We start from the raw sequence: 21,874 nt of genomic DNA on the forward strand, positions 1-21,874 counted from the left end.
TGCACAAGCCCCGCCCCCCAGCCCCACCCACGCGCGACAGGCCGCGGAGCACGCTCGCGCTCTCCTGCGCGCCCGCTCCCTTTGTAGCTACGCACGGTAGGGGAGCGGACCCTGGCGGTTTGCTCCGCTCGGTGGAGAAGAGATGGGGAGGCGTGGCGCTGGGGCTGAGGTAGGAAGGAGCCCGGCCCTCGACGCCTAACCCTCCCGCGACGCTAGCCCCTGAGTCGTGATGCGAGCGTGGGTCCTACTCTCCGCGGTGCTCTGGTACCTCACAGGAGGTGGGGCTCCTCCCGCCCGGCCCCCAGGCTTCCCGCAGCTTCCCGGTCCAGCCTCCCCGCTTCGCCCCGCCCCGCCCCAGTCTGAGCTCAGGCTCCGCTTCCACTTGGTCAGTGGGGTTGTTTTTTTTTTTTTCCCTCCGCAGTTGGATGGCAGCGTAATTCCGAACGCACTAAGAAAGGTTTCATTTATGGCAAGCCGGGACACCCAGGTAATGAGGACCTCTTCACTCGCAGAGTCCATCCGAACAGCCGGGGTCCCCGTGGCTCTGCTGAGGTTTTTCCCGAGCAAGGAAATGCAGCAGAAAGTTACAGAACGTGTACTGTGTGCTCTGAACTTCCTGGAGGTTGTTTCATCCTTACAGCAACGCCACTGCGCCTCAATTGCGTAAAGAAGAATCTCGCCTAAAGAAGCACGGCTCGTGAGGAGCTAAGATTCAATTTATAGCTCTTTCTCTGATAGCACCTCTCTTCAGAATGTCCCTGCTGGTTTGCAACCTGTGAGGCCAGCTCAGAGGAGTGATTTCCGGGGCTGGAAGTCCCTCTGTTTGGAATGTCCTTATCCCTTCATTAACTAGAACTCCTACACATCATTTCCGGCTCCGCTCAGATGTCATTTGTCACTGTGATAAAACTTTCACACACTCCCCAAGGAAAATCAGTCACACAGCTAACTTTAGCTGACTTTGGGCTGGTTCGTAGCGTTGGTTACATTTGGGATCACTCCGTTTTTGGAGCCCCTCCCCCTCCATGCCACCGCCGAATTGTGGTACAGTATCTTTATAGGTTCAGAGCCCGGTGTTCAGCAGGCCTTATAATTACTATCTTATGGGACAGTATTGTTCAAAGCACATTGTTGCTGCTTCCATCAAATCCGAGATAGAGTAGGAATTGCAGAAAATCTTCTTTATGTGTCCCACATAGACTGAATTATTGTTCCTAACAGAGGACACTTACAGCTAAATATCACATTTGCCTTGGGGATGATAATGATCATCTTTAAAATAGTTTTGCAAGCAAAAATTTCCTTTTCTGATCTTCAGGTTGATTCTACCAACGCTTCAAAATTTTTTGATTCTAGTTCTTCTGAATCTGTACACTAAAATGTATTATACTATCACAGAAAAAAAAATAATGACTCTCTGGCAGTCTAGAGTTTTAAAAGTCTATGAGAAGTAAAAAGGACTTTAGTTTTCCAAGTGTTATAATGATATGCTGATTTTTAAAACCGTGAAATCCAAAGAGAACTAATCAAAGTAACTTTGGGACAAAATGGTAGGAAGTGTGTTTATTAATTTAAATTTTGCTATATAATGTAGTTATATACTGTTTTATTTGTCATAGTGAAAGTATATGTAAAATTACATCACAACAGCCCAGTCCTTGTCTGTATGGACTTTAAACATGCGGAAAAAGAAACAGTGGACCCCACCTATTTATGGGTTGGGCCTAATGAAAAGCCATTATCAGGTAAGTTATTTGATTTTAATATCTTCCTTTTTTAATGATGCCAACCTTTTTTAAGAAAAGCACTATTATTTATGAGAATGAAAAAGCTGTAACTTAATTTTAACTGAAGTTTCGCTTACTCAGTATTTAGACAGTCATAACCTGGTCTGTGCCTTATTTTCTCCTTATTCATAAAACTGAAGCAATAATTTTTGTACCTTTCCTCCCAAAGCCTTATTAGTTCAGAAGTTTTTATAGAACCTAAAATTTATCTTTGCAGCATCTGTGATAGGAAATGAGGTAACTAATTTGTAATTTTTCATGATGTTAGAAGGGTGTCTTAGAATGTAAGGATTATTAATTTCTATCATATGTGAAGAAATTGCATTGTACTATAAGGTACTATAATCTCATTTACTGAATTACTGGTATAAATAAATTGAAATTAGATGCCAAGAATTGAATTAAAGAAAACCAAAATATATTTCAAAATTGTACTTATCGTGTGGTTTTCCATTGAGTAATACAGCAGAATTAAGACTGTTGAATTCTTGAAGTTAAAATTGTCCATTAATTTATAAACTTTCATATGTATTTGTAACCCCAAGTTTACTAAATAGTGTTTGAATTGTTACATGTTAAATAACCAACTCATTTACTCTTTCTGTTTAGGAAGTAATAGAATAAATATAACTAATACAGGAAAGCTGACAGTGAAAGACTTTCTGGAGCCTTTGTCTGGACTTTATACTTGCAGTTTTTCATATAAGACTATCAAAGCAGAAACCCAAGAAGAAAAGGTAGTAAAGCAGAGATATGACTTTATGATCTTTGGTAAGAATATAGGCACATTTTAACTTATACATTTAGTTTGGATCAGAATTAAGTATATGGTTTCTTCATTTAGTATAAATGAGTCTGTTATATATAATCAGTATGGCTTATAGAGTATTTTAAATGTGGCTGGTTCCAAATAGGAAAAGGAGTATGTCAAGGCTGTATATTGTTACCCTGCTTATTTAACTTATATGCAGAGTACATCATGAGAAACACTGGGCTGGAGGAGCACAAGCTGGAATCAAGGTTGCCGGGAGAAATATCAATAACCTCAGATATGCAGATGACACCACCCTTATGGCAGAAAGTGAAGAAAAACTAAAGAGCCTCTTGATGAAAGTGAAAGAGGAGAGTGAAAAAGTTGGCTAAAGCTCAACATTCAGAAAACTAAGATCATGGCATCCAGTCCCATCACTTCATGGAAAATAGATGGGGAAACAGTGGCTGACTTTATTTTGGGGGGCTCCAAAGTCACTGCAGTTGGTGATTGCAGCCATGAAATTGAAAGACAGTTACTCTTTGGAAGGAAAGTTATGACCAACCTAGACAGCATATTATAAAGCAGAGACATTACTTTGTCAACAAAGGTCCGTCTAGTCAAGGCTATGGTTTTTCCAGTGGTCATGTATGGATGTGAGAGTTGGACTATAAAGAAGGCTGAGCGCCGAAGAATTGATGCTTTTGAACTGTGGCGTTGGTGAAGACTCTTGGTAGTCCCTTGGACTGCAAGGAGATCCAACCAGTCCATTCTAAAGGAGATCAGTCCTGGGTGTTCACTGGAAGGACTGATGTTGAAGCTGAAACTCCAATACTTTGGCAGCCTCATGCGAAGAGCTGACTCATTTGAAAAGATCCTGATGCTGGGAAAGATGGAGGGCAGGAGGAGAAGGGGACAACAGAGGATGAGATGGTTGGATGGCATCACCAACTCAATGGACATGGGTTTGGGTGGACTCTGGGAGTTGGTGGTGGACAAGGAGGCCTGGCGTGCTGCGGTTCATGGGGTCACAAAGAGTCAGAGACAACTGAGTGACTGAACTGAACTGAAATGTGTCTGACCAAGGAACCTCAAAGTGACATCAAAATCAGTTCATTTCAGTTCAGTCGCTTAGTCGTGTCCAACTCTTTGCGACCCCATGAATCGCAGCACACCAGGCCTCCCTGTCCATCACCAACTCCTGGAGTTCACTCAGACTCACATCCATCGAGTCCGTGATGCCATCCAGCCATCTCATCCTCTGTCATCCCCTTCTCCTCCTGCCCCCAATCCCTCCCAGCATCAGAGTCTTTTCCAACGAGTCAACTCTTCGCATGAGGTGGCCAAAGTACTGGAGTTTCAGCTTTAGCATCATTCCTTCCAAAGAACACCCAGGACTGATCTCCTTTAGAATGGACTGGTTGGATCTCCTTGCAGTCCAAGGGACTCTCAAGAGTCTTCTCCAACACCACAGTTCAAAAGCATCAATTCTTCGGCGCTCAGCTTTCTTCACAGTCCAACTCTCACATCCATACATGACCACTGGAAAAACCATAGCCTTGACTAGACGGACCTTTGTTGGCAAAGTAATGTCTCTGCTTTTGAATATGCTATCTAGGTTGGTCATAACTTTCCTTCCAAAGAGTAAGCATCTTTTAATTTCATGGCTGCAGTCAATATCTGCAGTGATTTTGGAGCCCCCCAAAATAAAGTCTGACACTGTTTTCACTGTTTCCCCATCTATTTCCCATGAAGTGATGGGACCAGATGCCATGATCTTCGTCTTCTGAATATTGAGCTTTAAGCCAACTTTTTCACTCTCCTCTTTCACTTACATCAAGAGGCTTTTTAGTTCCTCTTCACTTTCTGCCATAAAGGTGGTGTCATCTGCATATCTGAGGTTATTGATATTTCTCCTGGCAATCTTGATTCCAGCTTGTGCTTCCTCCAGCCCAGCGTTTTTCATGATGTACTCTGCATATAAGTCAAATAAGCAGGGTGACAATATATAGCCTTGACGTACTTCTTTTCCTATTTGGAACCAGTCTGCTGTTCCATGTCCAGTTCTAACTGTTGCTTCCTGACCTGCATATAAGTTTCTCAAGAGTCAGGTCAGGTGGTCTGGTATTCCCATCTCTTTCAGAATTTTCCACAGTTTATTGTGATCCACACAGTCAAAGGCTTTGGCATAGTCAATAAAGCAGAAATAGATGTTTTTCTGGAACTCTCTTGCTTTTTCCATGATCATTGCGGATGTTGGCAATTTGATCTCTGGTTCCTCTGCCTTTTCTAAAACCAGCTTGAACATCAGGGAGTTCACGGTTCACGTATTGCTGAAGCCTGGCTTGGAGAATTTTGAGCATTACTTTACTAGCGTGTGAGATGAGTGCAATTTTGCGGTAGTTTCAACATTCTTTGGCATTGCCTTTCTTTGGAATTGGAATGAAAACTGACCTTTTCCAGTCCTGTGGCCACTGCTGAGTTTTCCAAATTTGCTGACATATTGAGTGCAGCACTTTCAAAGCATCATCTCTCAGGATTTGAAATAGCTCAACTGGAATTCCATCACCTCCACTAGCTTTGTTCATAGTGATGCTTTCTAAGGACTTCACATTCCAGGATGTCTGGCTCTAGATGAGTGATCACACCATCATGATTATCTTGGTCTTGAAGATCTTTTTTGTACAGTTCTTCTGTGTATTCTTGCCACCTCTTCTTAATATCTTCTGCTTCTGTGAGGTCCATACCATTTCTGTCCTTTATCGAGCCCATCTTTGTGTGAAATGTTCCCTTGGCATTTCTAATTTTCTTGAGTTCTCTAGTCTTTCCCAATCTGTTGTTTTCCTCTTATTTCTTTGCATTGATCGGTGAGAAAGGCTTCCTTATCTTTTCTTGCTGTTCTTTGAAACTCTGCATTCAGATGTTTATATCTTTCCTTTTCTCCTTTGCTTTTCACTTCTCTTCTTTTCACAGCTATTTGTAAGGCCTCCCCAGACAATCATTTTGCTTTTTTGCATTTCTTTTCCATGGCAATGGTCTTGATCCCTGTCTCCTGTACAGTGTCACAAACCTCAGTCCATAGTTCATCAGGCACTCTTATCTATCAGATCTAGTCCCTTAAATCTATTTCTCACTTCCACTGTATAATCATAAGGGATTTGATTTAGGTCGTACCTGAATGGTCTAGTGGTTTTCCCTACTTCTTCAATTTAAGTCTGAATTTGGCAATAAGGAGTTCATGATCTGAGCCACAGTCAGCTCCCAGTCTTGTTTTTGTTGACTGTATAGAGCTTCTCCATCTTTGGCTACAAAAAAATATAATCAATCTGATTACGGTGTTGACCATCTGGTGATGTCCATGTGTAGAGTCTTCTCTTGTGTTGTTGGAAGAGGGTGTTTGCTATGACTAGTGCATTTTCTTGGCAAAACTCTATTAGTCTTTGCCCTGCTTCATTCCTTATTCCAAGGCCAAATTTGCCTGTTACTGCAGGTGTTTCTTGACTTCCTACTCTTGCATTCCAGTCCCCTGTAATGAAAAGAACATCTTTTATGGGTGTTAGTTCTAAAAGGTCTTGTAGGTCTTCATAGAACTGTTCGACTATAGCTTCTTTAGCATTACTGGTTGGGGCATAGACTTGGATAACTGTGATATTGAATGGTTTGCCTTGGAAATGAACAGAGATCATTCTGTCATTTTGAGATTGCATCCAAGTACTGCATTTTGGACTCTTTTGTTAACCATGATGGCTACTCCATTTCTTCTAAGGGATTCCTGTCTGCAGTAGTAGATATAATGGTCATCTGAGTTAAATTCACCCATTCCAGTCCATTTTAGTTCGCTGATTCCTAGAATGTCAGTGTTCACTCTTGCCATCTCTTGATTGACCACTTCCAATTTGCCTTGATTCATGGACCTGACATTCCAAGTTCCTATGCAATATTGCTCTTTATAGCATCAGACCTTGCTTCTATCACCAGTCACATCCACAACTGGGTATTGTTTTTGCTTTGGCTTCATCCCTTCATTCTTTCTGGAGTTATTTCTCCATTGATCTCCAGTAGCATATTGGGCACCTAACCTGGGGAGCTCCTCTTTCAGTATCCTATCATTTTGCCTTTTCATACTGTTCATGGGGTTCTCAAGGCAAGATTACTGATGTGGTTTGCCATTCCCTTCTCCAGTGGATATCAAAATAGTGTATTCTAAATAATCCTCTTTCAGCCTCCCACTTCTCACTGTCTAGGTATGCAGGCACAATCAGCATTATCACAGTTTTGCTAGGTAATTTAAAAATTGATGTTTAATTCCATAAAAGCAAATTAATGATCCTTTTCACTGGACAGTGCTGACACCAATGATACTTCTGTAAACTAAGACTCTCCCCACCAAAATCTCATTCTTTTCTTGATACTTTTAACTTACATATGTAGGGCACCCACAGAAGCTATATCTTCTCTTGTACTGAGTAGATAATGTATCAGACAAAATAACCTTTTTCATTAAAGTCATTAGTTTTACATGTCTTCATGAGGACAAATTGTTAAAACATTTGTGCTCAGTTGCTCAGTCATGTCTGACTCTTGGAGATCCCATCGATTGTAGCCTGCCAGACTCCTCTGTCCATGGGATTCCCTAGGCAAGAATACTGGAGTGGGTTGCCATTTCCTTCTCCAGGGGAATCTTCCTTACCCAGGGATCGAACCTGCATCTACTTGCGTCTCCCGCGTTGGCCACTCATGCACTGTGCCACCCGAGAAGCCCTTAAAACATTTTATTAGATAAATTAAGCTTCTTTGGTGGTTTGTAAGATTGATGGTATTTAATATTACGTGTTATTTGGAAATTGATGCTAGGCACAATTGTTTTATTATCATCTTTTTTTTTTTTTTAAGCCTATCGGGAACCTGACTATTCATATCAGATGGCTGTACGTTTTACCACAAAATCTTGTGAAGGAAAATATAATGATCTGCTTTTTCGAGTCCTGAAGAAAATCTTGGATAATTTAATCTTTGATTTGTCATGCCATATCATAGAACCATCATATAAATGCCATTTTGTTAAAGTTCCAAAACATGGCCTCATTCATGAGCTATTTATAGCCTTTCAAGGTAAAAAATTTTAATATTTCTTTAAATTTATGAGTTTAATCTTATTACAGAATTAATTACCATAGTAATATGAGAAATAAGTAGTAGGCTTTAAATGCTTGTTAAGCACTCAAATCTATTGTTGTTCTTAGCCTGGTTCAACTATGATATATTGTTGCCTACTTTTGGGAAGTCAGTAGCATTTTATAAATATGGTCTTTAACTATGCAGCTAATATTTAAGTTATAACTTCTTATAGAATTTTAAATTGTATTTTTGAGAACTTGACAAAAGGGGGAAACCAAACCAAATTTATTTCTATTCATTTTAAAGCCTTGTAGTTACCTCCATTAGCCCCCAGATGGAGTGAAATCATAATATATAAAGTATTCAAACTGTGCACCTTTCTGGGATTACATAGATTAAACACATGCACACATGTATACTGATCAGCATTTGGAACGTTATTGGAATGTTTGGAACTTTTTGGAATTGTTTTGTGAAGATGTCATTTTCTACCCCCTCCAGTTAATCCGTTTGCACCAGGGTGGAAAGGTACATGCAATGAGTCTATTGACTGTGAAGATACCACTAATCATAATATCCTCCAGGTAAGAATTTCAGTGTAGGGGGAAAGTATTTGAATAGTAAACAAAGCTGTTTAAAAACTTAAGCATGAAATATTACTGATATTGCTTTCAGTTTTATAAAATGAGATTGTGAGAGTTTTAGCTATTTTAAAATGTTTTGTCTTGGAATAGTATGTTTGGAATATTATATAACTCCCCAGGTTAATATTATGTATTTTTCCTATGATAGAAGAAGGATGGATCGCTGGTCTTTGTTCTCCAAATGTAACCAAGCAGCAGCTTGAAAAACAGCCTTACAGGGCTTCCTTGGTGGCTCAGTGGTAAAGAATTCACCTGCCAATACAGGAGACACAGGTTTGATCCCTCATCCAGGAAGACTTCACATGCTATGGATTCTGAAAGAGATGGGAATACCAGACCACCTGACCTGACTCTTGAGAAACCTATATGCAGGTCAGGAAGCAACAGTTAGAACTGGACATGGAACAACAGACTGGTTCCAAATAGGAAAAGGAGTATGTCAAGGCTGTATATTGTCACCCTGCTTATTTAACTTATATGCAGAGTACATCATGAGAAATGTTGGGCTGGAAGAAGCACAAGCTGGAATCAAGATTGCCAAGAGAAATAACAATAACCTCAGATATGCAGATGACACCACCCTTATGGCAGAAAGTGAAGAGGAACTAAAAAGCCTCTTGAAAGTGAAAGAGGAGAGTGAAAAAGTTGGCTTAAAGCTCAACATTCAGAAAATGAAGATCATGGCATCTGGTCCCATCACTTCATGGGAAATAGATGGGGAAACAGTGAAAACAGTGTCAGACTTTATTTTGGGGGGCTCCAAAATCACTGCAGATGTTGACTTCAGCCATGAAATTAAAAGATGCTTACTCTTTGGAAGGAAAGTTATGACCAACCTAGATAGCATATTCAAAAGCAGAGACATTACTTTGCCAAAGAAGGTCTGTCTAGTCAAGGCTATGGTTTTTCCAGTGGTCATGTATGGATGTGAGAGTTGGACTGTGAAGAAAGCTGAGCGCCGAAGAATTGATGCTTTTGAACTGTGGTGTTGGAGAAGACTCTTGAGAGTCCCTTGGACTGCAAGGAGATCCAACCAGTCCATTCTAAAGGAGATCAGTCCTGGGTGTTCTTTGGAGGGAATGATGCTAAGGCTGAAACTCCAGTACTTTGGCCACCTCATGCGAAGAGTTGACTCGTTGGAAAAGACTCTGATGCTGGGAGGGATTGGGGGCAGGAGGAAAAGGGGATGACAGAGGATGAGATGGCTGGATGGCATCACGAACTCGATGGATGTGAGTTTGAGTGAACTCCAGGAGTTGGTGATGGACAGGGAGGCCTGGTGTGCTGCGATTCATGGGGTTGCAAAGAGTCGGACATGACTGAGCAGCTGAACTGAACTGAACTGAACTGAGGCCTCTGCACCACAATTACTGAGCCTGTGCTCTAGAGCTTAGGAGCCGCAACTACTTAGCTCATGTGCTGCAACTACTGAAGCCCCTGTGCCCTCGAGCCCAAGCACCGCAACAAGACAAGCCACCACAATGAGAAACCCATACACTGCAGCTAGAGAGTAGCCCCCACTCTCTGCAGCTAGAGAAAAGACTGCCCAGCAATGAGGACCCAGCACAGCCAAAAATAAATTAATTCATTTAAAAAAATGAACAGCCTTATAAAAATAAATAAATAAAGAACAGCCTTATAATCATGTCATTCTAGGTTAAAACATTGGTTTTTCCAAAACTGTTCTTTATTGATCATGATAGTTGCTCTCTCCTCTGCCTTATTCGAGGCTCAGGACATAATCTAAAAAAATACCTTCATTCTCCTCCTCTAGTCCTTAAGCCCATTACCCTTAACATTGTACATGGTTTATGGGTTATTATTAGTTACTATTTAAGCCCTGTGCTCAAAAAATAAAATTTACACCATTAGTCTGTAATGCTAATTAAAGTTTTGGTTTCCATCTTGCTTGGCTCTTTGGAGTTAGAAACAATCAACTCCCAGTTATCTACATATGGGATAGACATGCTGCAAATAATTCAAAACAAGTGCTTTTTAACCTCATTTCAATTCTTAACTGTTGTACCTAAAAATTGACAGTTGATGAGTTCAAGCTAAACTAATTTTGGTATTAACATGCAACTTTTCAGGAATTCACCTGTTGTGTAAAGCAGTGCCATGCTTGTATTACATTTCATTGCCTCTGATATAGGAGAAGAAATTTGGTTCACAGTTTAGTAATTGCACGTCTCTCTGGTGTTTTAAAATCTTAGGCAAGAAATCGAATAGAAGAATTTTTCCGGAGCCAAGCATATATTTTCAACCATGATCTAAATAAAACTCTACCAGCCATGCATTTTGTGGATCACAGTTTTCAAATAGTACGTATGGATAGCTGTCGTCCAGGCTTTGGAAAAAATGAAGGTCTTCACAGCAATTGCGCTACCTGTTGTGGTAATTATAAAATACACATATCTAGTTATTTAGGTTATATAGTCAGAATTCTCTTAGCATAATTGAATATTTATAGTGATTTTCTTACCAAAGAAATGTATTCAGTTAAAGGGAAGTAAAAATTCAAAGCCCAAATTTCTAAACATAGTTATCTTCATGTATATTAATTCTGCCTAGTATAATCTTTTGTATTACAAAATATCTCTATAGCATTCTGACTTGAGATACTGTACTATGAAAGGAAACAAAATGGTCCTGCCTAGAAATTAGAAATAGGAACTAGACAACCAGAAATAGGAACTCATAAATGGAGCAACACAGAAGTTATTGGAAGATGCTACTAAAGGACAAAGTAGCTAAGATTCTAACTTTCTTTTACAGTGCTACCTCGGATCATCAGATAACAATATTGAAAACTCATAAATAGGGAGTTCCCGGACAGTCCAGTGGTTAGGACTCCACTTTCACTGCCATGGCTCCGAGTTTAATCCATGATTGGGGAACTAAGACCCTACAACCTGCTCAGTGGAGCCAAGGGAAAAAACAACTCATAAATAGTCTTCCACAGTTTAATTGGTTGAACATTACTGGTAGTAGAACATAGATATAGAATGTCAATGGTGTGACATTGATGGCAATTTGTATTATTGGTATAAAATACCTTTAACTGAAATGAGAATAATCTGTTCCATTGTACTTTCCTCTGCAGTGGTTTGTAGTCCTGGTACTTTTAGTCCTGATGTTGATGTTACATGTCAGACCTGCATTTCCATCCAAATCTATGGAGCTAAATCATGCCAGTGAATTTCAACATGAAGACTAGGGGTGAAAGCATCATTACTTGCTTGTAGAGGTGGAAGACGTAAGATGATTTGTTCACATCCCAAATTGTCATAGATATTTTCTTTAAGGAAGATCAGTAAGACCAAAACATTGGAAAATGTACATTGTAAAAACCATAAAAAGATAGTCAACATGGTATTTCTAAGAAGGCATTTAATCTCAGTGGATGATTTTTAATGAAATATGTTTTGTTGCTTACAAACAATCTTGTTTCTTTGTACCTAAAACTATGTTAAGGTCAAGAAGAGTAGACAAGTATAATAAAATTTTGTACTTTCCATATATTATTTTGTTTGATATCACTCATATGATATAAAGGCATATGTATTACTTTTATAATTAGAACCAAAAAAGTTATTTCTTTTAGTCTCTTTGCTTTTAGTCTATTTATTTTAGAATAATAGACTTTGTTTTTTAGTATAGAGTTAGGGTTACAGAAAAATTGAGCAGATATTACACAGAGTTCCATATACCCACTTCAGCCCACCCCCTCACCCCTCCCCGTTTCCCCTGTTAATAACATCTTGCATTAGTGTGATACATTTGTTATGATTAATGAACCAATGTCGATACATTATTATCACCTATAGTTTTAATAGTTTATATTAAGGTTCATTCTCTGTGTTGTACAGTTCTGTGGGTTTTGACAAGTACATATTGACATGTGTCCACCCCTACAGTTTCACACAGAATAGTTCCACCACCCTTAAAATGCCCTCTGTTTAATCTATTCTTCTCTCTCTCTTACCCCACAGTCCTTGACAACCACTAATCTTGTTACTGTCGCTACAGTTTTGCCTTTCCCAAATTAGATTAAACTTAGAACCATACAGTATGTAGACTTTCCAGACTGGCTTCTTTCACTTACCAATCGTCATTTAAGATTCTTCCATGTCACTGTATGGCTTTGATATATCAGTTTTTATTGCTGACTAATATTCCATATCATGGGTGTATAAAGGACATCTTGATTGCTTCAAGTTTTTGATGATTATGAATAAAATTGCTATAAATATTTGTGTACAGATTTTTGTATGGACATGAGTTTTCAAATCAATTGCGTAAATACCTAGGAGCATGATTGCTGGGTTGTATGGTAAGATAATGTCTAGTTTTGTAAGAAATTTCCAAACTATATCCCAAATTGGTTTACCATTTTACATTCCCACTGCAATGGATGTGTTTCTTGTTCCTCATCTTCACCAGCTTTTGGTATTTTAAGTGTTTTTGATTTTGGCTATTCTATTAGGTATATAGTGATAGTTCATTACTGTTTTAATTTTAAATCCCCTAATGACATCTGGTCTCTGCATTATTTCACGTGTTTATTTGTCATCTGTATATCTATCATTTAGATCTCCTTGTTTTTATTGAATTTTTCATTCATATTGTTGAGTTCCAAGAGTTCTTTGTATATTTTAGATACAAATTCTTATCAGATATGTGTTTTGCAAATATTTTCTCCAATTTTGTGGTTTGTCTCTTCTCACAATGTCTTTCACTGAGCCGAAGTTTTTAATTTTAGTAAAATCCAGTTTACCAGTTTGGGGCTTCCCTGGTAGCTCACTGGTAAAGAATCCCCCTGCCCATGCAGGAGACACTGGTTCAGTCCCTGGCCTGGGAAGATCCTACATGCTGTGGAGCAGCTAAGCCCATACACCCCAACTATTGAGCCTGTGCTCTAGAGCCCAGGGACCCGCAACTGCTGAGCCCTTGCACTGCACCTGCGGAGGCCTGTGCACCCTGGAGCCCACGTTCAGCAACAGGAGAGGCCACTGCAATGAGAAGCCTGCACACCAACTGGCGAGCAGCCCCTGCTTGCCCCAAATGGAGAAAAGCCTGGGCAACAAGGAATACCCATGTAGCCAAAAATAAATAAATCAAAGTATAGTCAATATTTTTCCATGGATCATGCTTTTTATGTTATATCTACAAACTCATCACCAAGCCCAAAGTCATGTAGTTTGCTCCTGTTGTATTCAAGAAGTTAGTTTCGTGATTTACATTTAGTCTACGATGAATTAGTTTTTGCGAAAAATGTAAGTTGTATGTTTAGATTCTTTTTTTTTTTTTATTTTTTTTTTGCCTATGGATGGTTCCAGCACCATTTGTTGAAAAGACTGTCCTTCCTCCATTGAATTGCCTTTGCTCCTTTGCCAAAGTTCAGTTGACTGCATTTATGTGGATCTATGTCTGGGTTCCCTACTTATTAATTCATGTATTCTTTCCTCAGTATGGTTCAGTTCAGTTCAGTCGCTCAGTTGTGTCCGACTCTTTGCGACCCCATGAATTGCAGCATGCCAGGCCTCCATGTCCGTCACCAACTCCCGGAGTTCACCCAAACTCATGTCCATCGAGTCTGTGATGCCGTCTCATCCTCTGTCGTCCCCTTCTCCTCCTGCCCCCAATCCCTCCCAGCATCAGAGTCTTTTCCAAGGAGTCAACTCTTCTCATGAGGTGGCCAAAGTACTGGGGTTTCAGCTTTAGCATCATTCCTTCCAAAGAACACCCAGGACTGATCTACCTTGATTACTGTATAGTAAGGCTTACGTTTGGTTGGTTGTCAGTCCCCTGATTTAGTTCTTCCTCAATATGATGTTTGGAGAAGGCAATGGCAACCCACTCCAGTACTCTTGCCTGGAAAATCCCACGGACGCAGGAGGCTGGTAAGCTGCAGTCCATGGAGTCACTAAGAGTCAGATACAACTGAGCATCTTCACTTTCACTTTTCACTTCCATGCATTGGAGAAGGAAATGGCAACCCACTCCAGTGTTCTTGCCTGGAGAATCCCAGGGACGGGGGAGCCTGGTGAGCTGCCGTCTCTGGGGTCGCACAGCGTCGGACACAACTGAAGCGACTTAGCAGCAGCAGCAGCAGTATGATGATAGTTATTGTCTTTTGCCTTTTTGTATAAATTAAAAAAATTTTTTTATTTATTATTTGGCTCTGCTGGATCTTCATTGCTTCACACAGGTTTTCTCCAGTTGCAGCGAGTGGGGGCTACTCGCTAGTTGTGATGCTTGGGCTTCTCATTGCAGTGGCTGTTCTTGTTGCAAAGCATAGGCTCCAGGCACTCAGGCTTCAGTAGTTGTGGCACACAGACGTAGTTGCTTTGTGCGTTGTGGAATCTTCTTGGAACAGGGATTGAACCCATGTCCCCTGCCTAGGCAGGTGGATTCATAACCAGTGGACCACCAGGAAAGTCTATGGTCTTGTATTTTTAATTTCAAATTCCAAGTGTTTATTGCTGGTATTTAGAAAGGCAATTAACTTTTGTATATTTACCTTACATCCTATGATCTTTCTCTAATTGCTATTAATTCCAGGAGGTTTTTGGTAGATTCTTTGAGATTTTCTACTTAGACAACCATGTCATCTGCAAACAAAACAGTTTTATTTCTTCCTTCCAATCTGTATATCTATTATTTCCTTATCTAGTCTTACTGCATTAATTAGCACTTCTAGTATGACATTGAATAGTAATGGTGAGTGGGCACATCCTTGTCTTGTTTCTAGTCTTAGAGAGAAAGCATCCAGTTTCTCACTATTACATGTGATTTTAGGTATAGTTTTTTTTTTTTAATAGATGTTCTTTGTTAAGTTGACAACGTTCTCTATTCCTCTATTCCTTTGATTGATATATGATATTTTCATCTTTAGTCTGTTGATGTTGATAGATAAATCGATTTTCAAATGTTAGAACTATTCTGTATTCAGAATAAATCGTTTTTAGTCATCGCTTCAGTTCAACATTCAGTCGTGTCTGACTCTGCGACCCCATGGACTGCAGCACACCAGACCTCCCTGTCCATCACCAACTCCCAGAGTTTACTCAAACTCATGTCCATTGAGTCAGTGATGCCATTCAACCATCTCATCCTGTCGTCCCCTTCTCCTCCTGCCCTCAAGCTTTCCCAGCATCAGGATGTTTTCTAGTAAGTCAGTTCTTTGCATCAGGTGGCCAAAGTATTGGACTTTCAGCTTCAGCATCGGTCCTTTCAGTGAATATTCAGGACTGATTTCCTTTAGGATGGACTGGCTTGATCTCCTGCAGGCCAAGGACTCAAGAGTCTTCTCCAACACCACAGTTCAAAAGCATCAATTTTTAGTCATAATGTACAGTTTTTTATACATTGTTGGATTTGATTTGCTAATATTCTGTTGACAATTTTTGCATTTATTTTATGAGACATATTAGTCTGCAGTTTTCCTTATACCATTATCTGTGTTTTAGTACTAGGGTTATTTTTTGTTAGTGTTAACATTGTAGATAAGTGTGTCAGTCGGGTCCAATCAGGAGACAGAAAAACATGAAGCATTTTGAACAGGGAAATTTTAATATAAAGAATTGTTAACCATAACGGGATTAGAATAACAAGGAATTGGATAGTAAGATGTAGGGAACCCTAAAGACTCTGCTACAAAACCACACAAGGAAGAAGGGTTGGTGAAGCTACTGGCCACCATGCACTGCAGGATGTGGCCAGTGGAGACGCTGCACATGCTGCAGGGGCCTGTCAAGGGAACAACCTGCTGCTTTTTGATGTCAGCTCAGTTTGGCGTTTCCTTCCCTCTCCTTAGAAAATCCTGCAGCGTGTAGGCACTGCTCTTGAGTTTGAGAATTTCTTTTTTTTTTTCCTAAGCCAGAAAGCAATTTTCTCTTATATTTTGTTTTACATCCCCCAGTGCCCCTGTACTCTTTAGGTTGCTGCTGTGTTTGCTTAACTGTGTTTGGTTAACTGTGTTCACCGTTAGCAGACTTCCCTTACCCCATAGTTCATGAATCTGATAAATGTTTCTCAGGGACTTCTTGATTTCCTCCTTTAGTTTCAGAAGCTTCTTCATTCCCCTCAAAAAGGAAGAACCATAGATAAACTGACAGATTAGTGTGATTACCTCTATGAGTAGAAATAGGTTAATAGTCAAAAGCAAAACCTGATCTCAAGAAACATTAATTTTTAAGTTACAATAATGGGGGAAAACACATCACTACCAGGTTTGTGCAGGTGTCAGTGGCCTAGAGTGGAAGTTATTTTCTATCACAGCAGGCTTATTGTTTCACCAATAACCCATTCCTCAGAATTGAAAATTAAGTAGCCAAAGAAAGAATTTTTGTATTTCTCACTGGGCCAGAGATTATAACTATCGCAAAGTAATATAACTGCAGCAGCTCTTGCACAGTAATGAATTGTGTAGGTCTGAAGAACCCTAACGTTGCAGAAACATGATTGGTCCCAAAGTATGGTTGCTGAGTGGCAGTGTTTATTTTGAAGACTGCTAGATATGTGAGTTGAAGTTTGGATAAACAGATACAGTATTATCACTTTGGGTCATCCCAGGGTAACGCATCTAGTATCAAAATCTGTAAACAAACAGACCACAGTGAAGGTATTTGGAAAACAAAGACAGTAAGGAAATCGGGAAGCAAAAAGAAAAGAAAGTGGCTTTAAGCACAAAACTTGGACTGGAGAGCTCTAATTTAGGCTCCTGGACCCTACCTCATTTCTGTTATCTGGAATGTGACTCAAGCAGAAGAAAGTCAACCAAATTTGTAAATGCAGAGGAAAGACTAAATTGAGGATGGAGGTATGTGTGTCTGCCTCCCTTGTCTTTCTCATGGCCCAGCTGATGAAGTCTAATGTCCAATGTCCAAAGCATCTTGCAAACTATGTCTCCCTTGAATGACAGAGAGCAAGTGAGAAAGATGTCTGCAGTCTACAATGGAAAGACCTTGGCTTTCTGATTCTAGTCCTGACTGGATCATTTTCTATCTTGTCAAAGACCATTTTCTCATCCCTGCTGTGGGGAATCTAATTAATACCAGGCTCAGCCCCTCTTAAAATATAACTTTATGTAATCTTTTTTTTTTTTGTCTGAAAATGTCTTTTGTTTTTATTTAAGGACAAAATCGAGATATAACATATACCTTTGTACACGGAGAAAAAAAATACCAGAAAGGAGTTTACAAAACCTTGGTCCCTGCCATCCTTATTCAGTGGCTCTGGGGCTGTGTCAGCTGGCAGCTTCAGGGCTACCTCTGGGTAGGCCCCAGATGCCCTGGGTTGGACAGCTTTTTGAGAAGTCCCCTCAGTCTACCCACCCACTCCTACCATCTCTGGAGGACAGGATACAGGTTTTAACCTTGAACTCCTAAGCACCCATCAGAGTGACACAATTCCTGGGGAATCCCCAGGACTAGTGGAAGGTGATCTAGACTCTGCTTGGGGAGTATGGGAGAACCCTGGGGGATTAGTCTGGAACACTTAAAAAGGTGGCTTGAAGAATGAAGTTCTGAAATCATTCCCCTTGCCCTCCCTAAGAGTCATACAAGCTAGATACTGCTGATGGTGGGGGGGCAGGGATGGGCAAGAATATGAGGCCAAGCTAAAGGGCAGCTGTCCCTCAGAAAGAGAGGAAATCAAAATGAATAGGGCCAAACAAACCACACCAGGACAATCAGACCCACCCTAATACAAGACTGCCAAAAGCTGGGCAAGACAACTTCGGGTCAGTGTCCTCTGTCCCTCTCCATCCCCAAATCCCAACCAACCCCATTGCACATTCAGTAAGTCTAAACAGGGAAGGGCTTAAGAGGGGCCCCAGAGGGCACCATGTACTGCCCACATCAGGAGGATGCGGGGGCCTAAAGGGCTAGGAAACTGTTAGAAACATGAGGCAGGACAGAGGCTGGAAGCCCACCGTTCATCCTAGAGTGATCTGAGGAAGAGCCCAGACTGCAGCTCATCTAAAGCGGAGCCCTTAGGAGGCTCCCAGAGTCTGAGCAGGAGGGAAGGGCAGGACTGTGGAAGTCACAGGCTGGGTCCATGAAGCCAGATTCTAGTCAGGCCTGCTGGGGAGGAGTGGAATCTCAGGACTCCAGCAGAAATAAAACCCCAGGTGGTTGGGCCCAGGACAGCCAGTGATCCCAAGTGTGTATGTTTGTGTTTGTATGTGTGTGAGTACACGTGTGTATCTGTATATGGGAAGAAGAGAACTTCAGTCCCACTGCTTCCAAAGAGACAAAAAAAGTCCTATCAAACCACCACCAGAGAAGAAAAGACAGCTTTTTTTTTTTTTTTCTCTCTCGTGTAAAAAAAAGTCCCTGTCTCTCCCTCCCCTTTCCTCAGGTGGAAGGGAGAGATGATTGCTGAGGGAGGAAGAAGAGCCATGGGCAAGACCCTCCCCAGGTCTGTGCTGGGCATACCCAATAGTTAAGGCACCCATGGAAAGTGCAGCTCAGAAGGCAGGTGAGAGAGAAGGCCAGGGCAGAGGGAGGAGTCAGGAGGACTAATTCCCCTGGAACGCTCCTTGGGCAGCAGATGAGGCAGCACTGCGGAAGGTCCTGCTACTGAAGATGCCCTGGGAAAACTCCTCCTGGGCCTGCTGGAAACTGCCCGTGTCCTGCGGTACAGGGAGTGCACCCGCTTCAGGAGGAAGAGTGAGAGCACGGCACAGAGGGTGAAGAAGCCACCCACCACCATCATGATGACCAACACAGCCAAGTTGTGCTTCATCGTATAGACAGGGCTGCAGTCCAGCCACTGTCCCCAAAGCCAGGGATGCCGATCCACTGGATAATGTAGATTTGACAGAAAAATACAAAGAAGAACACGAAGAAGCTGAAAGAGTTGTCAGACCTGAAAGCCTTATAGATGGGTCAATACCAACAAAGGAAGGCAGAGCGGGTGAAGATCACAAACCACAGGATGGAGAGGCCAAAGTCTACTCCCCTGGAGGTGTTGACTAAGAACCAGGTCAGGCAGGCAAGCAGGTTCAGAAACAGTGTCACTGAATGCAGCATCCAGAGATAGGAGAGCATCTTGCATATCCGCCGGTAGTCGGCAGGGATCTCTGCGGAGAAGTCCTGATAGAAGCAGGGCTTGACAGGGCACCACACAGGCAGGGGCGGCCAGTTGTTCTCTCTGGCATGTAAGTTGGCCACCGTGTTCTGAAGCTCCCGCTCCTTCCGTTCCAGCTCGGCCGCTTTCCTGTCCAGTTCTTCCTGCTGCCGGAGCAGGCTTGCCTGGGCTGCAGAGGCCACAGTCTGGGGGGTTGGCTGGGTGGGCTCCACTGAGGGTTGGAAAACTGCCGGCTGCGAGGGCCCAGGCATCTGTGAGACAGGAACCGTCGTCGCTGCATTTGTCTCTGAGAAAGGGTTGAATTCAGCCAGGCCTCCTTGTGGGGCATTGGTCAGCTGGGTCTCAGAGGGATCCTGGAAGGGGTTTACGTCCACTGGGTCTGCGAAGGGATTGGTGTCGAAGGACAACATGGCGGTCGGCGGCCGATGAGCGAGCTCCGAGAGCGCTTCTGCCTCCGGGCACCCAGACCCAGCGGCGCTCTCCGTGCAGACCCTCCACTTCCGGGAGCGAGGCACTATGTAATCTTATCGTTTATATGAAAGAGCTATGTAGACCATAAAACACCAACAGTTTTAAGGCTCTGTATTAGCTTTGTGGTGGTGGTGGTTGCTCAGTCATTCCTCCTTTGTGGGCCTGTGATAAACAATGGAGAAATTCTACACAGCTAGGAATCCAGAGCTTTCACCATAATTTGCATTATTGTTGTTCACTCAGTTGTGTCCGATTCTTTGTGACACCATGGACTGCAGCACGCCAGGCTTCCCTGTCCTTCACCATCTCCCAGAGCTTGCTCAAACTCATGTCCATAGCGTCGGTGATGCCGTCCAACCATCTCATCCCCTGTCATCCCCTTCTCCTGCCTTCAATCTTTCCCAGCATCAGGGTCTTTTCCAGTGAGTCAGCTTTTTGCATCAGGGGGCCAAAGTATTGAAGCTTCAGCTTCAGCAGGAGTCCTTCCAGTGAATATTCAGGGTTGATTTCCTTTAGCGTTGACTGGTAATTTGCATACATTCTATCAATAAACTTTTATTTACTATAGGTCCAGTGTTCAGTAGTCTAGGTCCCTGTCACCAGGAAAGGCCCAGACTAGTGTCTGAGACAAATAAACACTGCAATTAAGTGCCATTGTGACTTAGATAGTAGCTCTGTCCTTTGGATGTTTAGGTGGTAGATTTGAGGGAAGATTTCAGAAGACAGGCAGAGGAAGGATTATACTGCCTCGATACACAAAAAGCTTAAAATGAAACAATAAACATCACCATTCTTTTTTTTTTTACCACTGTTATTGTGAAATATAACATGCATACAGAAAAGTGCATTAAACACTAATTTACTGTTTAACATAATTATCAAACATCTGAAATACCCACCACACAGTGAAGAAATAAAATATTTCTACCATCCTCAAAACCCACCCCTTTCCCATGTGCCTGTCCCTGATCTTATCATTCCTCCGAGGAATGATAATAATTATTTCCTGCCTTTTCTTAGAGTTTTATCACCAAAGTTGGATCCCTAAACCATCAAGTTTCTCTGTTTTTGAACATAATGGAATCATAATGGATATACTCTTTTATGCCTTATTCTTTCTAAAGATTACTCTCACATAGAGTTAGTTCATTTATACTTTTGCTGTATAGTATCAGTTCAGTTCAGTTCATTTGCTCAGTCATGTCCGACTCTTTGTGAACCCATGAATCACAGCACACCAGGCCTCCCTGTCCATCACCAACTCCCGGAGTTCACTCAAACTCACGTCCATCAAGTCCATGATGACATCCAGCCATCTTATCCTCTGTCATCCCCTTCTCCTCCTGCCCCCAATCCCTCCCAGCATCAGAGTCTTTTCCAGTGAGTCAACTCTTCGCATGAGGTGGCCAAAGTACTGGAGTTTCAGCTTCAGCATCAGTCCTTCCAATGAACCCAGGACTGATCTCCTTTAGGATGGACTGGTTGGATCTCCTTGCAGTCCAAGGGACTCTCAAGAGTCTTCTCCAACACCACAGTTCAAAAGCATCAGTTCTTCGGCGCTCAGCTTTCTTCACAGTCCAACTCTCACATCCATACATGACCACTGGGAAAACCCATAGCCTTGACTAGATGGACCTTTGTTGACAAAGTGATGTCTCTACTTTTCAATATGCTATCTAGGTTGGTCCTAACTTTCCTTCTAAGGAGTAAGCATCTTTTAATTTCATGGCTGCAGTCACCATCTGCAGTGATTTTGGAGCCCAAAAAAATAAAGTCTGACACTGTTTTCACTGTTTCCCCATCTATTTCCCATAAAGTGATGGGACCAGATGCCATGATCTTCGTTTTCTGAATGTTGAGCTTTAAGCCAACGTTTTCACTCTCCTCTTTCACTTTCATCAAGAGGCTTTTGAGTTCCTCTTCACTTTCTGCCATAAAGGTGGTGTCATCTGCATATCTGAGGTTATTGATATTTCTCTTGGCAATCTTGATTCCAGCTTGTGCTT

At 41.7% G+C, this 21,874-nt stretch overlaps 1 protein-coding gene and 1 pseudogene across 2 annotated transcripts; one reads left to right on the top strand and one right to left on the bottom strand.

Annotated features, from left to right (window-relative positions):
* The first annotated feature begins 229 nt into the window (after window positions 1–229).
* ZPBP2 (zona pellucida binding protein 2) lies at window positions 230–10,572 on the top strand. 2 transcript variants are annotated; one of them, XM_068979013.1, is made up of 5 exons: window positions 230–278; window positions 422–487; window positions 1,620–1,745; window positions 2,397–2,558; window positions 10,514–10,569. In XM_068979013.1, exons 1-5 carry the CDS (start codon window positions 230–232, stop codon window positions 10,567–10,569), a joined length of 459 nt encoding a protein of 152 aa, XP_068835114.1. The 2 variants fall into 2 exon arrangements, 1 of the variants encoding a protein (XP_068835114.1); XR_011145216.1 differs by lacking the exons at window positions 230–278; window positions 422–487; window positions 1,620–1,745; window positions 2,397–2,558 and adding an exon at window positions 8,142–8,240 and having other exon boundaries at window positions 10,514–10,572.
* An 8,253-nt stretch (window positions 10,573–18,825) lies between these two features.
* LOC138084734 (secretory carrier-associated membrane protein 2 pseudogene) lies at window positions 18,826–19,807 on the bottom strand (annotated as a pseudogene).
* Window positions 19,808–21,874: the final 2,067 nt, after the last annotated feature.

The sequence above is a fragment of the Capricornis sumatraensis genome, chromosome 8, assembly GCF_032405125.1.
Source record: "Capricornis sumatraensis isolate serow.1 chromosome 8, serow.2, whole genome shotgun sequence".
In the NCBI taxonomy this organism is placed as follows: domain Eukaryota; kingdom Metazoa; phylum Chordata; class Mammalia; order Artiodactyla; family Bovidae; genus Capricornis; species Capricornis sumatraensis.